The sequence below is a fragment of the Phoenix dactylifera genome, chromosome 16 (assembly GCF_009389715.1).
Source record: "Phoenix dactylifera cultivar Barhee BC4 chromosome 16, palm_55x_up_171113_PBpolish2nd_filt_p, whole genome shotgun sequence".
Taxonomy (NCBI): domain Eukaryota; kingdom Viridiplantae; phylum Streptophyta; class Magnoliopsida; order Arecales; family Arecaceae; genus Phoenix; species Phoenix dactylifera.
In genome coordinates this window covers 1,011,368-1,025,566 of record NC_052407.1, presented here as the reverse complement: position 1 = coordinate 1,025,566, position 14,199 = coordinate 1,011,368, and the positions used below count along the sequence as shown (strand labels likewise).

General features: G+C 36.8%; 1 protein-coding gene across 3 annotated transcripts in view; it reads right to left on the bottom strand.

Annotated features, from left to right (window-relative positions):
* Positions 1-486: 486 nt before the first annotated feature.
* Positions 487-14,199, bottom strand: part of LOC103720100 (inositol hexakisphosphate and diphosphoinositol-pentakisphosphate kinase VIP2-like) — a 65,836-nt gene continuing 52,123 nt past the window's right edge. For all 3 annotated transcript variants that reach the window (XM_008809649.4, XM_008809650.4, XM_008809651.4), the window contains 9 exons: positions 10,431-10,672; positions 9,958-10,002; positions 9,747-9,813; positions 6,145-6,216; positions 4,711-4,958; positions 4,564-4,621; positions 2,580-2,747; positions 1,141-1,218; positions 487-1,018 (listed from right to left, as the gene is read on the bottom strand). In XM_008809649.4, coding sequence (XP_008807871.2) covers positions 758-1,018; positions 1,141-1,218; positions 2,580-2,747; positions 4,564-4,621; positions 4,711-4,958; positions 6,145-6,216; positions 9,747-9,813; positions 9,958-10,002; positions 10,431-10,672 — 1,239 coding nt within the window. In that variant the 3' untranslated portion in view covers positions 487-757. The remainder of the gene's footprint in view (positions 1,019-1,140; positions 1,219-2,579; positions 2,748-4,563; positions 4,622-4,710; positions 4,959-6,144; positions 6,217-9,746; positions 9,814-9,957; positions 10,003-10,430; positions 10,673-14,199) is intronic.

The following is a 14,199-nucleotide window of genomic DNA, read 5'->3' as shown; positions in this document are numbered from 1 at the left end:
TAAAACAAAATTTCAGTATTATATATCTTAGTGATGGCTCAGGTATTTCAGTATTATATATATCTTACTGATGGCTCAGGCTTTTAGGTCTGCCTTCCGAGCAAAGATCTTCCAGGCATACATGCATCATCAATCTGTTATCAGAACTCTCGAACAAGATGTTTTTTAATAGCTCGAGCTTGCTTGAAATTAAATTTGCTAGCTTGAGCTAGTTTTGAAATTATAAGTGGCGCTAAAGGCTTGGCTCATGTTCACCTCATTCCCACCCTACAAACAATGGAAATCTCTAAATAAAGAATTAGTGAGGATATGAATTTATGAGCTCCTTGGAGAAGGCATCTTGGAAAGCCAATCACAAGCCATCATCCGATATAAGTACCACAAGGAGCGAAAGAGCAAATGATAACATGACAAGAAATCTGTTTCTTTTTTACGTACCTTTGATATCTTTACCGACAACTGCCCTGCCTGAGGAAAGAAACACACTTGAACATATGTACAGTTCTGATTTAAATTTCAAGCATTCGACAATTTTGATAATAGCTGTTTGGACATCTCATTTTCTCTTCCTTTAGGAAGTGATCAGTAACAGTGGCCCATTAGAGTCAAAACTGAAAAACAATAAGATAATGCTCTCTACCTGCTTCCCAACATATACAAAAAGAATAATCCGCCGGCATCAATCCTACATTTCTGACAGCAAATCAAAAAATGAGAAAGAATGGAGGGGGGAAGGGAGAAAAAAGAGACTGGAAAATTATTTCGCATTGTTGACAGCGTTCTTATGGAAAGGCCAGAGATTAACCAAACGTTCTAGCACAGAACTCTTCGAGAAGTAGCCTGAGAAAGCCTGAGGAGTTGCTGGAGGTGGGAAATCCTCAGCTGGCATAGCAAATGGGCGAATCATCCTCTCAAACTTTTCTAATGTGAGACAGGAACCTGCTTCTTGCAGTCTCTCTGGCCCCATTATGGGCAGCGTATGTTCTTGATGCAACAAAGCCCCTTCCCCATCATCATTCTGTATCAAAAAGATTCAAAAGGAAACAGAACTGGCATGATTCCACGGCTAATCCTTTCCAGACTCAAATTTTTCTCTTTGAATTGTTAATCCTTTTTATAGTTTGAAGGAGAATATATTACCTCTAAAGGACTTAAATCTGCACCACGACTGAAGGTCATCTCTATTCGAAACCTCTTTGGGTCATCCAGAGCTACCACCTGCAATTTAACAAGCACACAACATTAGCAACAAAAACTTTCATAAAATTCCAGGTAATCATCCAAAAATAAGATAGTTGAGGCCTCCGACAATCTCATCCTTTCATTTACTGGTCATACTGGAACTAAGCAACAAATATTATCACTCTTTTTTCTGGATCGGAAGTTTGAAATACACACATACATCCAAGACTGCTCATGCCTGTATGCATCAGTATGCAAGCATATGCATTAATGCAGGCATGCCCAATGTGCATTTAACATGCATATGTATGCATGCAAGGATTTGGACACCATCTATACCTCAAAACAATATCCTAGCTTAATAAATATCCATTTTAGTAATGTGGAGTCAAGATACAAAAGTCAGATGACCAATTCTTGATCTTGATCGTGCACTAAACAAAGATAATGCACTAAACCAAGACCACAAGTCACTCGAACACACCTTTCACTTTTTCACTCTAGCAACCTTTGCTTCCCTAGATTTATTTTATGGCCCTAGTTGCTTCCTACTATCTTCAACTTACCAGGGATCATTGATGGCACCAGGTGTTAAAATTTTGATTATGACAAGATAAAAATCAGGACCTTCACTTGGATTTAAGTATAATGGAGCCCATCCAACTAACCTTGACAACTTAATATGCAAAGCAGAAGGTATAAATATTTATTAGTGCCTTCCAATACATTATTACCATCCATAAAACCTTCAACCAGTTTGCATGTTTCTTAATAAATGATCAACAAGCAACCACCTTTGAAGGAAATTCCAAGCTGCACAACATATGTGTGGAATTGATTTCCGCAAGCCAGCTCCATGATGAGTTCCACCATAATCAAGCATTCTAGGAAGACAAATGAGCTTGGGACTTCATATAGCACCTAATATCTAAGATCCTCCATGTTCTTCCTTGTTAATGGTAACATTTAACATTGCAAAACAATACACAATTGTGAAATGGGATTTCATCCATAAAACCAAAAAAAAAGAGAAAATCGAAAGAACAACCCCAATAAGACCTAAGCCCCTGATGCAATGTCAACTATGATGGCCCCTATATTTGCCCCATCAAGACCCTGAGTGGATCTCTAGTCCACAAAATGGTTGTGCCTAAAGCATCAAAAGCATTGTTTTGGTTGATAAGGATATTAAAGCAATAATTTATGAAAACATGAGTTATTCTTTCCATATATTGCTCTCTAATACAACTTTTATGTGTAACAGCAGATACCAGAATCTAGCCATAAATAAAGGATCAATACTTGTAGGTTTTCTCCAAAAAGGACACTATAATAGTTTTAGAATGAAGACAAACATTTTTGCATGTTAATCTTAAATTGATGCCAAAATTGCATACCTCTGTATTTTCGAACATCCTTAGAACAATATAACTCATGTAGTCAAGTTCCCTGGTTTTAAATAATCGTTCCAGACCACAATTGCAGACAAGGCTTTCCTCTCCTTGCAAAGATTCATCCAGGTTACAGTAGCGTAGAACATTCATCAGAGAATGTATGTGAGATTCCTGTCATTTACAAGATTAATAAATAGTTAAGAAAAGAAAATATTATACATGCATACTACAAAATTGTAGTTTAACTTTGCGTTGTACACATGTTTTAACAAGGTCAAGATAAATGGACATTTTTTAGCATGTAAGCTAAATGTAACTGCAAACCTAACGATAACCAAGTAACTACAACTATTTATGGCCAAAAAGAAAAAGAATAAGCTTAAGCAAAAAAGAAAAAAAGAAAAAGTATTGTCAAGCCTTGTCCCAACTATCCCAACCATTTGGTGTTGGCTTCAACAAAACTATAAATATGAAACGACAAAACATTGCTAGATTATAAAAAAAGGAAGAAGAAAAAAAAGAGAAAAGAGAGACTCTGCGTATGCTTAAAATAATGATTCCTTAGTAAAGTCACTTTTCTGTATCTTTACCATTTGAATAGAATTGCTTTAGTCCTAAAACCTTGAGTTAGAAATAATAGCACAATCAAAGAGCTTGACAGCTTTTATATCTCTACAAAGATAATCAAAAGCTATAAAAAGAAAATATTTAAACAAATGAAAAACAACTTTTGATTTTAAGGATACTGTACTCCTGAATTAACACAGGAGCCTTCGCTTCCATTTTAAATTGCTGGAGAAGCAAACATGAATGCAAACTATACCAATGCACTCTGACTGCTAAAATTGTGCTGATGGAAGAGGCACACGTTTCCAAGCAAACATAATTCTTTTTGAAAGTAGAAAGGCATAAAAGATAATATCATTAAAAAATAATATTGTAATTGACGGTATATAGTCACAAAAAGGACAATTTATGCTGGGTAAAAAACAATTATCGTGTGTATATCATATCAGCAACTAGTGGGTTCATAGGCATACAATAATAATTAAAGATCAAGAATCTTCAAGACATTCCAAATGCTGGCATCAATAAATATCAAAAGCCAAGATGAATGGGATCATGAGGAGAAGCAAACATTTATGTGGTGGCGCAAGGTCTAGCACTATGAATTGTATAAATAGTGATGAAGGATTAAAGCAATATCACGCACATATACACCAACACATATAGTGGAAGAATAAAACACAAGACACAGAGAAGAAATGGTGCAACCATGGATGTCATACTAAAGGAGAATGGAAGAGATGAACTGAAAGAAGAGGAAAGAAGGAAAAATGACTATATAGAAGAAAGAGTTTTCAACCTTTATATCTAGTCAAAACCAAAGTAGCTTTTGGTGAGCACTAAATATTGTGTTACACATCATGTCATGGTCCCTAAACTCAAAATCCAAGATCCAACTAATAACATCCACCAAAAAAAGGTCCAACAATCACTAAACATATATAAAACTTGATCTAGAAATACAAATTCGATAAGTTCTCAACAGTTTAATTGATGAATATACAGAATAAAATCCATAAGAAAGAGGAACAAGAATGGAATGAAGGCTATAGCCTCAGAACAGATATATGATTCTTAGCAGGGGAAGAAAAGATTAAGTGCAAACATAATGGAAACCTTCTTTAACTAATGGGCCAGACAATAAAAGTAGTCCACTTCAGTAACTTAAGTATATCCAATTGCTCCAAACTAGTAGACAACTGAATTTCTGAATTTTAGCATTACTATCAGTTATGTCCATATAGAGGCATGGGATGTATTAACCAGTCAAGAGACGGGATGACATTTGCATAATTCATAAACAAGGTCCAATGCAGGGAAACGAAAGGGACTATTTTGTTTTAGACATAGGGCAACTTTGAGGCTAAGAGAACCAAAAATTCCAGAAAAAGAAAAAAAAAATTCAGACACAAGCACGTACTGATGTGAAATAAAGTCTCGTACGAACATGTCGCTCAGGTGATCTTACATTGGCATACCTGAAAAAAAAACAATTGACATACTAAGCATATTAAATTAATTCAGTAAATAATTAAGTATTGTATAATAATAATGGCAATATAGCAACTTTGGATCTAAACGATATTTGGTTTCTTTATCATCATCATCATCCTGGTCCAGCGACTTTTCACTTGTAGAACTAGTTCTTCTTGGATCCTCATTCTTAGGCCTTGACTGGCAATCTGTCTCCTCCTTCCTAGCCTTAGAAAAATATGAAGTTTGGTCCTGACTGAATTTTAGTTCAGCAACATCAATTGCTTCTTCTCGAGTATTGTGCAGGTCGATTAGAAGCTTTCCTAACAAACGACGGGCAATCTGAAACAGAGCATAAAATCAAAAATAAAAAATCCCAGACAGTGCATGCTAATTTTGTTGCGGAGTAGGTTAATGGAAAAGATGGACCCAAACTAAAAACTAAGACAAACTTGTAACAACTATAATAGTTTCTTCAGGAAGAAGAAAAAATGCATTTCATTAACGAAGGTAGTTGATGCAGGCCCATGAAACAATGCTTCTGGACTTCTTTAAGGATTTGGAGCGAACAGTTTGAAAGATTTTATACGTTATGCACCCAACTCTTATTTTGTTATTAACTATCTTGATTCAGTGAAGAGAGACTTAAATCAAGTGCACACTTTGTATCCTGTAGAATTCTAGTGCACACCTTACGGAGGGGGAGGGGGGGGCTTGTTGGTAGAATTTTAGTCTAGTTTTGTGTTATCTTACCCCCATGACAAGATCAATTTATCTAAAAGAATCAGTTCTGACATTATCAGTGTTGCTCTTCAATTTGTCTATATTCCTAGGTCATTTGATTATCATATATTTATTATCATTCTTTTCTCCATAATTTCAATGTTTAATCAGATTAAGCATCCTATTTATTAGCACAAAAAGGTAGTCTTCCAGCTATATTCTATACTAGTTGGCAATGCTGAATGAAACATGGGGAATCCTACTGTTACAAATTTTAACTAAGGGCCTGTTTGGATGATTGGACTGAAAATCCTATAGGATTCATAGATTGGGCCAATAAAACCAGCAAAATCATAGGATTACAGGCTGGGCTAAGCCTATATTCATAAATACCCATGAATGCTTTGGAGTGGGCTAGGCACATCAAAAATCATTGGACATAATTCAATTTGTACATATGACATATGGTTATATGTGAAATCACTTTCTACATGATGATCATTGACAACTTGAACAGTTATACATGCAGCATCTTCCAATCTGATCTCCTCTGAATCACCTATTAAGCCTTAGACATCAAGATTTCTACCTTCATTTTTTATAGCAATGTCAATATTGCAAACACTACAAAAAAAATTTTCAACCTGATGACATGTTTATTAGATTAGCATTTGTTTATCAAACATTTCACGACCAGTTGATCTCCTCAATAACATCAGATAGACAAAATTGTATAGCACCTATGAAATCAATGTTTAAATTGCTTTTGTACATTGTTTCAGAAGGAAAGTGACATGAAAAATACCTTGGAGCCAATCTTTAGTTTCTGCTTCGGATTTATCCCATACTCATTAGGAATGACACCATCGGCAAGCAACTGAAAAATGGAAAAACTCATGGCAATGAAACAACAATTCCTTTTTCCTTTTTATGGTTAGCAGAACAACTACTCAAGATAAGGTAATAGAGTAGTCAGCTATAATATGCAAGAACAGAAGGGTAATTATCTAAGTAATTAATCAGTTTTGCATCTATAGTTTCCAAGAAATCCAATACATGCCGAAACTTGAGGACAACGGATGAGTATGCAAGTGAATACAAGTTCCACAAGGCATGCAGCAGCCAATACATATGTTATTCAGGAATGCATTTGTACGCAGACACTATCACATTATGCACACATCCACTCTACATAAACTTTACACAAGTATACAAAAGCATGTTTTGATGATATGCTAATATAGGTTCTAGTTGACTCCAGCACATCAAAAAACCTAAAAATCCATTTTAAGGAGAGATCATGGACTCATGTTCTCTCTTCCCACTCCCCTGCTGTGGGCATGTCATATAAAATGTAGATACAGATTTTCCCTTAATCCATATTAGGATGCAATCATTAAGAAAAAAGAACATCATACACCCCCCCCTTCTCTCTCTCTCTCTCTCTCGCATTTCTCTTCAGCAAAAGATGGTAATAGACTGGGTTTTCCATTCTCCCTCTTCATTTGATTGACAATAACAAGCTTTTCAAAAAAACAACCCTCTCTCTCTCTCTCTCTCTCTCTGCTTGTGATACTGGAATCTCTAATGACAGCACTCATACAACTCCCAGTAACAAGACATCATCCATTCTTCTCATAAAAAGCTAGACTTTATATCATATAATGGCTCTCTTTCCTTCTGCCGTACTCATAACATAAAGATGGCGTCTAGAAATTGTAACAGCACTATCAATTGGAGACCCTGTTGTGAGAGATGAGGACAAATCAAAAAATCAGGGTTTTTTTTATTCTAGAGATATCTAATCCGACATAAGCCATATTCCCTGTATATTCTTGAACAGTTGTCCTTTTGATCTTTGCCCCCTGTTTTCTATGTCCCAATTTTTCTTATATCCCACAATAAAAGGTAGTGTGTGTGTGTGTGTGTGATAAATTAAAAATACATATTTATTATTTTATTCATGACTGAACTCTTCCTGGATGGTCCCTTGCACATGCATTGCATGTGCTGGAGTCTAATTCTTGTATAGCTGAAGAACCTGATTTTACATGAACAGCACTACAGTAAATTATCTAAAACATGTCCTCGATGTACCTCTTCCAGAGACCCACTTTTATAAACACTAGGTTTTATAAAGTAACTTTCATAGGGAAACAATACAGGTTGTAAGGCATGTATGCAGGAATAAGCTATACTCACCCCCCCCCCCCCCCCACCCACCCCACAAGGTAAATTATATATTAGAGTTCTTCATGTTCTACCATGCAAAGACTAACAGATCGACTGATTGAAAGGAGAAACACCAGGAAGAAAGTATAGTGGCCAAGAACTCAAGTTATTATCATCACTAAATCAATGGAGCCTTTAGGGCCTGTTTGGATGGAAGCTACATTATCCATTCGATAAGGCCTAATTAGTTTTGAAAGTACAATGGATAGAAACGGATGGAGAGGAGAAGGCACTTGATGAAGATCCAGAATCATGTGATAATGCATTGAAAGGAAGCAAGACATATGGTTTCTTTCCATTTAATTTTAGCAGTCAATTTTCTGTATTTTTCCCGTTCTTTTTTTTTCAGTTATTTGTTGGTTATTTTGAACCAAAGGCTAAGATTATCTTAGATGTCATGTAGGGATTTGATAGGCCTAACTTTTGGTCATGGGCTCATGGCACTGTTTATGGTCTTTGTTCATGTGGTAGTTTTTATGATACAGTAAACTTGAACAATAACCACACGTCATTAGAGTATTTAGGGAGTCAATAAGTCCTGCTAGGGTTTCTTTTGTTATAAATAGGAGTCTTAGTGCCTATGTAACATAGCTGGATGATTGAGTAATGAAGAAAGGAACAAGTCTTTGATTTCTTTCCCCTCTCTCTTGTGGTGATTTCGCCATGAAGGTGCGAGACATTCAAACCCCAGGTGCAATTCCTAGGTTCCAAGTGAGTACATTACTATCTTTCTTCATATCTTCCTCCCTGCTCCTTGTCTCTTTACTTTTATTCTTTGCATTTTTCCACCTTTTCTTTTGCCGATTTCCACTATAGCCAACAGCACCTGATCAAATCTGATCAGATCTAGTCAACTACTACTAGATCTGAACCTATCAGACCTTGACAAACATTTTCCCCAGAAATCATGTATGCTGTAGGCGTTAATCTAAGTACACTGCTAACTGATTTTTAATGGACAGAAAGGCCTTAAATCTATTCCTAAGCACTTGCACACTACATTATTCCCTGACTAAACCATAGTTTTATATTCTCAGATTAATCACCAATCCACTATCTGTTTTGCACTGAAATTTCGAATTTCACAGTTCAGATTTTTCAAAACTCAGGTCTGAACCTGAAATTCCAGCAATCTGGAGATTTCAATCATTTTCCTGAACCCTAATAAGGTCTCTTCCCTCAACTGTCATACACTAGGACTAAGATTGGAGCCATTCGGAGCCACAATTCCTAAAAAATTGGGATTATTAGTTCCATTTGAGAGGTGATTTTCCTCATGCAGGCTGTTAAGGATCTAAATTTCCCATTATGGTTAAATATTCCCTTCCCATTGCATAACTTCCCCTCAAACCCCAATTTCTTTGGCTTTATTTAGATTAAAACAGATCTTGTCACCATGTAAGAATTAAGAAGCTCCAGCACCAAACAGGGCTTTCATGCTGGCTCCATAAAGCCTGACCCATGTTAGGAAGTAGTCAAAAGAACAATGATACAGCATTGTTCCTATGAAGCTTAAGTTAGTGAAGGTAAACTGTTGATGATTATAAGTTTGCAGCCTTGAGCTGACAATGTAATAAGCAATGTGGCAGTTCATTAGTAACCATGGAATTAGTACATAAGAATGCAGGCAATGTAATAGAATAGGAGTTGCAGTCAGCAGGAGTTAACCAGGAGTGCTAGAAAGATCAGCTGAAATAGTAACCTTGGTCATAGAGCATGCAAATTTAAGCATATGAGTAGAGGGCTGGCTGATAAAGTAAATTTTGATTAAAAACCATTATACAAATACACTGGGGCAAACCACATCAAAGCAGAAAATATAAAGGCAGTGACAAACTATAGATCTTAATATACTACTGCCTGCCCTTTAAGGGAGTAAACAGTATGATGAAAAGAAAATAAAGAATTGATTTAAGGAATTAGAGAAAAACAAATAATAGGCTACCATGCTAAATATCCTAATAGATGCAAATATCATGTAAAACAATAGCTATAATTTTCAGACATGTACGAATGAACATAACTGCACAAATTAATTGAAATGACTCCAGTATCCACAGTTACTCCACTATTTTTAACCTATATCCAATGTTTAATTTACAGGATGCAGGGGCTAAAATGAATATTTCTATTCAGCAAATATAGACAAAGAAAAAGGCATAATGTTCTTTTCACCTGAGCAACTTTGAAGAGCTCAGCCAACCCTTCAAGATTAAGATGGGCATTATGCAGAAGGTCATACCTATCAAGCAATTAAAAAGTTATAGAAGAGGGAAAGGAAGCAGGGAAGGGGATGACTATTTGCACTTTATATATATTCCTATTCATAATGGTCCTCTAGAAAATAGCCTGGCACTTCATATTTAATGAAGTTTGAGTAACTTACTTGCAAGAATCATAGACATCTGGAATTTGTGTAATATCAAATCGTCTGCAAAGTAAACAATGATCATTTAATTACAAAAAGTTAGAGGCATAAGTTGTAACAATAGTTAGATTTAAAGGGGTAGAAGAACTATTTAGCGCCTATTTGAGTAATCCAGCAGAATTAGGCTAAATTTCCTGCTGAGTTAGTGGACCGGGCAGCCCTTTTGAGAATGGACATATCAACTTAGCACCTCCCAACCCGAATCCTGTAGGAAGAAAAAAAAAAGACCTCCATGGGTCTTTTTTTCTCTTCCAGCAGACCAACAAGCCCACAGGCTGAGATTTCAGCAGGCCCTTGGAACATGCAGGCTGGGCGTGCCAACAGGTCCTCAAGAATCACACAGCATGTAGCAAAAAAATGCAATTAGTAAATTATCTTTAACATCACAACAAATACTATTGGAAGGTACAATGATTTAAGACGTAACATACTCCTTTCTTTCATTATATAGGTCCCTCTCAAGCTTCTTCCAGCGAGCAAACATTAAGAGGAAGCCTTCACTACCACAAGGTAATCCAGCAGCAATACGTGCCACATCAATGGTGGTATTTCCAAGTGCCTTTGCTTGGTCATACGGAGGCAGAACATCGTAGGAACTTGTCCTTGCAAGTTTTTCATCTTCAGCTTCAGCAAGTAGCTTCACTTGTCCGGTAACTTTTTTGGTCAATGCAACCTATTCAAGAAATCCATATTTGTCAACAGAAAGGATATAAAACAAACAAAATCAGTTTCACCTTTCCAGTACAGTATATAAAGTACAGTAATATAAAAGGAACTTGATACAAAACACTCTGGAAATTTCTGAGCTTAAGAGTTTGCAGATCCCACAATGAGGAGTAAAAGGCCTGAGAAGACCAAGGAGAAAACAATTCCACCAGTTATACCTATATCTTGTTAAAATCATTGGATTTAGATTATCAAAAAAATCAAAGGATTCAGATTACTTTTCCTTGTACAAAAAAATATCATCTTGTATGTCCATGAAATGAATTATTACAAGGCATCTACCATTACACATTCAACTTAAATTTTCAAGGGTCTCTAGTTCTCTATTGTTCCTCAGACCATTAAAACCAGACACCAGAAATTTTAATGGATTATCAGAATATGGCACTTTTCACTTAGACAGCTTTCACTTGGTTGTGATGTGTGTCATCAAAGGCAAATATTCTTGCTCATATATCAGAATACAGATTACAAAGTTATTCCAGGCAAAGATGAATTTGTTTGTGTTTTACACAACACACTCAAAATCATTGTTCGCGTACTTCCCCAAACCACCCGGCTTGGGGCATACCAAACCGTACCGAAGGCAAACCAGCACGGTTTCGCCCCTCAGCTCAATAAATGGCACAAACCGATGTGAACCGGACAGTTCAGAGCAGTTCAGGTTCTCGATTTTGACAAGATCTCATAATATGTTGTAGATCTATGAATGATGCACACAATACCACCAAAATCATAATTTTTCATCAATTCTATAATTTTTCAAATTAAAAAAATATATCTTCAAATTAAAATTTTAAAAATGCCAAAAAAATTATGTTAAATTAGTAGCATGATTAGGGGTATACATGTTATTCTCTATCAAAATTTGGAGCCAATTTATTCAAGTTTAGACATGATCATGCGCATTATGACATATACCCAAATTTGAATAAATTTGAAAAATAAATGGTGCTTTGTGCATCCGCACAGGCTAAGAAAAATATACATAGCATCCTTGGTAGGATGCTACATAGATCCGAAGCCAAATTAATTTTTTGAATATTTTATATCTAAAAAATATTTTTAAATAAAAAATATATAATTAAATAATAGAAAAAAGTTTTTTGCATTAAAGTAAAAATTTACTATTTTCTAAAATTTGAATTAAATAGCAATACTCTGAGAAAAAAATATATCTAGCATCCCTATTAGGGTTATTCTAAATTAAAATACATTTTCTAAAATTTTTCATTTTATTATTAATGTATTAATTAAATTTTGATTTAAATTATTTAATGGAGTGCATAAGTTATAAGAAATTCGAATTACACGTAGATAATGTATAAAATTTTTTTTTAGGTTAATTTAGAATGTGCTTGAGAAATTTGCAAGAATTGATCCACATAAGAACCCAAAGCATACATTGGATGGGAGCACTCTCAGGTCAGCACCACTAAAAGTACAACTAGTGCAGCTGATGCAAATAGTATAGGTATGGGCAAGGTCCCCTGTACCAGTACCGGTCGGCGTACCGGTCCGGGCCGCCACCGGTACGAAACCGGTCCCGTACCGATCCCGTACCGGTTCTTCAACAATAAACTATCGGTACCGGATTCCACGCTGATCCGATACCGATCGGTACGGACCGGTATGTACCGGCCGGTACGGTAGGCCATGGGTATAGGAATATAAAAATATATTAAAAAAAATCTTGGGTTAGTGTCACTGTTACATGTCTAAATCAATTCTACAGTAGAAGTCTAGAGTCAAATTAATGCTCTTGGAAGTTGAAAAATCAGTTATTAATTCAGTCTTGTTCTCTGTAAAAGTTATGAAAAATATAGTGTCCAGTCTTCTAAGTTGAATATATTTAATGTTGGTGTCTTCTAGGCTGACTAAAGTAAATACTTTTTATTTCCAATGTAAGCCCATTATTAAGGTGATTACTTAGGAGTCTATATAAATAAGTTGTAAGGGACTAAGGAATGCAATTGAATGAATCTACAACTACTTTTCTAGACAGAACTCAGTTCTTTTCTTTACAAGGTTTTCCCCTTGATTGTCCTTCAAGGAATCCGGGCTCCAACGGTGTTTGGAGCATCTATAAAGTGATCTATTCACTTTTCTTACTCTGATTTACTTTAAGTAGCATCAGTGCCTTGCAATTTATGATCTGTGATTACCGCAGATCCATGGCCGGGCGTGGAAACAATCTGGAGCAGAACCAAGAGGATTTGGAAGCACCTCCAGCAGCACATAACAGAACAATGGCTACCAGAAAAGATGTGGAGAACCTACAAAAACAGCTTGCTAACCTATGTGGTAGGCTTGAACAAGTTGGGATCTTCGGTCCTAATGCAGCTATTAGGGAACAAAGAGGACAGCAAGTTCATGTTTATCAACGAAGGAATGGAAGAGGTCAACCTGCTGTAGAAAGATTTCAGCAGCAGCAACAACCTTTGGATGATTCATCGGAAGAAGAAATGGAGATACTACCCCAAGTAAGGCAGCCTCGTGCTCATTGGAGGGCTGACAATAATAGAGATCCACGTGTAAAGGTGGATATTGATGAGAGCACAAAAGTGCGACCTACATGTTACTAAAATTAGTGTTATTGCTAACTAATAATGATAAATTCACTAGATTAATATTATATTCGGGTTTAACATAGATTAGTATAAATTAGAGATAAAATGCACATTGAGTACAAATTTGACTTCAAATCGGGTCCGAATCGGCTCCATTTCTTTTGTGCTTTTGGAAAATAATTTTGGGCAAATCTAAATTGGCCATGTCATAACTATAAGGTGCTGGGTGACCCATGACTTGAAAGACTTGCAACTGACCTCTAGTCAGAACAGATGACCCGTGACGAACTTAGTCCGTCTGTCTACAAGCCAAATTTCATATCACATTATTTTGTTCATATGACTAATTGGATGGAAATGGTATCTCCCAGACCTTCCTCCAAACCCAATTCCATTGCAGAAACTGGCACATGACCCATTTTCAGCCAAGCCAAGCACCCGTGCCAGCTCTTTCGGATTCCCAGCATCACGCGTCCGTATTCATCTTCCACCTCATCACCGGCGTCTCCCCAAGGCCGTGGTCCCAGCATCAAGCCATGATCCATGTCCCAGCAAGGCGTGATTTCCAGCGATCTCCCAACGCCCATCAAGCCGTGATCGGCTCCTCCGCGTCATCCCCACCTTGCAGCCGGCCCGTGCGGTGCCTCCCGTCGATCACGACCCCAGATCCATTGCGTCTCCTCCCATAACGTCCACACCTCCAGCTCATCCCGCAGCTCCTCCCTCCTTCCGCTTCATCAACGCCTCCTTCATTCCGTGATCCGGCGATCTAGCACCACGTTTTCCCCTCTTCCGTGATGCTAGCAGTGGTCCCGCAGCGTGTCTCCACCGCGTCTCTAGCCGTCTGCGACCAAATCCCCACACCTCCAGCCTCCCATTTCCTCTGTTCCAGCCAGCCATCCAG